This window comes from Arachis ipaensis, chromosome B06 (genome assembly GCF_000816755.2).
Source record: "Arachis ipaensis cultivar K30076 chromosome B06, Araip1.1, whole genome shotgun sequence".
Lineage (NCBI taxonomy): Eukaryota > Viridiplantae > Streptophyta > Magnoliopsida > Fabales > Fabaceae > Arachis > Arachis ipaensis.
In genome coordinates this window covers 1,800,164-1,802,102 of record NC_029790.2, presented here as the reverse complement: position 1 = coordinate 1,802,102, position 1,939 = coordinate 1,800,164, and the positions used below count along the sequence as shown (strand labels likewise).

Here is a 1,939-nt window from a genome sequence, read left to right as displayed (position 1 = left end):
GCATACCTATGTTTGGGCCCAGCGAAGTAAAATGGGCTGGGAGTATTGTGGATTGGATAGCTGAGGGCCTTCAACCTTTGCTTCCTGAAAACGTGGAAGCCCAATTGGATAGCCTGGTTCTAGCGGGCCATAGCAGAGGTGGAAAAACTGCTTTTGCCGTGGCACTTGGTTATGTCCAAACAAAGCTCAAGTTTTCAGTGCTCATAGGCATAGACCCTGTGGCAGGCCTAAGCAAATGCAAAATGTGTAGAACACTTCCTCATATCCTCACATATGAGCCCAGATCCTTTAATTTGGGAATACCGGTTTTGGTGATTGGAACTGGGCTAGGCCCAGAGCCCAATAGCTTCACGATGATGGCATGTGCACCTGATGGTGTGAACCATGAGGAGTTCTACAGAGAGTGCAAGCCACCTTGTGCACATTTTGTTGCCAAAGAATATGGTCACATGGACATGTTGGATGATGATATTTCTGGGATCATTGATGGAGTGATATCAAAGTGTTTGTGTAAGAATGGTGTGGGCCCCAGGGAGTTGATGAGGAAGACTGTGGCTGGATTGGTTGTTGCATTCTTGAGGGCCTATTTAAAGGCCCAGTTTGAGGATCTGGAAATTATTTTGAAGGATCCGGGTCTTGCTCCTACCAAGTTAGAGCAAGTTGAGTACGTTCCAGAATGAGAAATTAAAAGATATATATATAGGGTAATGCTAGGTAGACAACAAAAAAACAGCTAGAATTTGTTTTATTTAGCATTAATTAATTGTCGCAACAATTAATGAATGTTAAATAAGGCAAATTATGGCTGTTTTTTACTGATTTTCTTTGGTTACTAAACATTTTCGATGATTTAATCGTTAATGATTTTTAAATGCCAATTTGATTTATGATATTGAATTTATCCAGCTGATTCCACCTAAAAGGAAGAGGTTCGGGTGCTGTTCTATACCACAGAGAGCCAAAGTTATTCCTCGAGAAACTTGGGATCAACAATTAACATTTTGATTATGTGGGGAAGTAAGTGTTTAAGAATAAACATAGCTATTAACAAGTCTCCTTTATAACATAAAATCTTAGAAGCTTCAAATTAGTAAGGGGGAACTATGCATTACATCAATATCAGAGTGAACCAGTAGAGAGTTGAAAACATTATAAGATTAAGTTTTTAGTTTTTACCCTAATTAATTTGTAAATGGATAAATAAATGATGAAATGCTGGAAAATAGATGCATGACGTATTATACACAAATGTGGAGCTGCCATTGTCAGAACTCTCAAAAAATAATCCGCGTTTTGGGTGGGACAAAGACTAAAAAAGTGAAGCATATTACAAAACGCAGCCTGCAGTTGGCAGGGCAGGACAACCACGTTTCGAAATGTGTCCTTTGTCCCCTACATGCAGACATGAGTAGTTATTGACTAGCATTGGATTCGCCAAAACGCAGGTTGCATTTGGCATGTGTGCAGGTGCAAGTCGCAGGTTGCAATTGGTAGCCTCCCTGCTTGCATAGGCGACACGTGTTGTAGAGGGTAGTGAATCCAGTTTATAAAAGCCAAAACACAAGTAGGGTTGTGTTGAGAGAGGAAGCAAGAGTGAAAAATGTTATTGAAAAAGCAAGAGTGAAAAGCAAGGGTGAAGAAGCAAGTGTGGGAGGAAGAAGAATACGGTGAAGGGTTAGGGCTTAAGGAGGAAGAAAAATGGTTCGTGATTTTACCAAACTGAAAGAACACATTATTAAATATCTGGATCATCCTCAATGAACAAGTATTTTTTTTAATTTTATGATCAATAAATAAATTTAATTTATTTATATTTTATGTATTTGTGTTTTAACTAGTAATTTTATTTATTATTATTATTATTATTATTATTATTATTATTAGTGACATTGTTATTATTATTATTATTAAGATTAAGTCTCATGAAAAAAATTATTAT

General features: G+C 37.3%; 2 protein-coding genes across 5 annotated transcripts in view; both read left to right on the top strand.

Annotated features, from left to right (window-relative positions):
* Positions 1 to 694, top strand: part of LOC107645208 (chlorophyllase-1) — a 4,688-nt gene extending 3,994 nt beyond the window's left edge. The window contains exon 2 of one of the 2 annotated variants that reach the window (XM_021103680.1): positions 4 to 694. In XM_021103680.1, coding sequence (XP_020959339.1) covers positions 4 to 680 — 677 coding nt within the window. In that variant the 3' untranslated portion in view covers positions 681 to 694. The other variant, XM_021103679.1, reaches the window with a different exon arrangement.
* Positions 1,669 to 1,939, top strand: part of LOC107645210 (heat stress transcription factor A-6b) — a 26,871-nt gene continuing 26,600 nt past the window's right edge. For all 3 annotated transcript variants that reach the window (XR_002348099.1, XR_002348098.1, XM_016349184.2), the window contains exon 1: positions 1,669 to 1,674. The gene's annotated coding sequence lies outside the window, so the exon portion shown is untranslated. The remainder of the gene's footprint in view (positions 1,675 to 1,939) is intronic.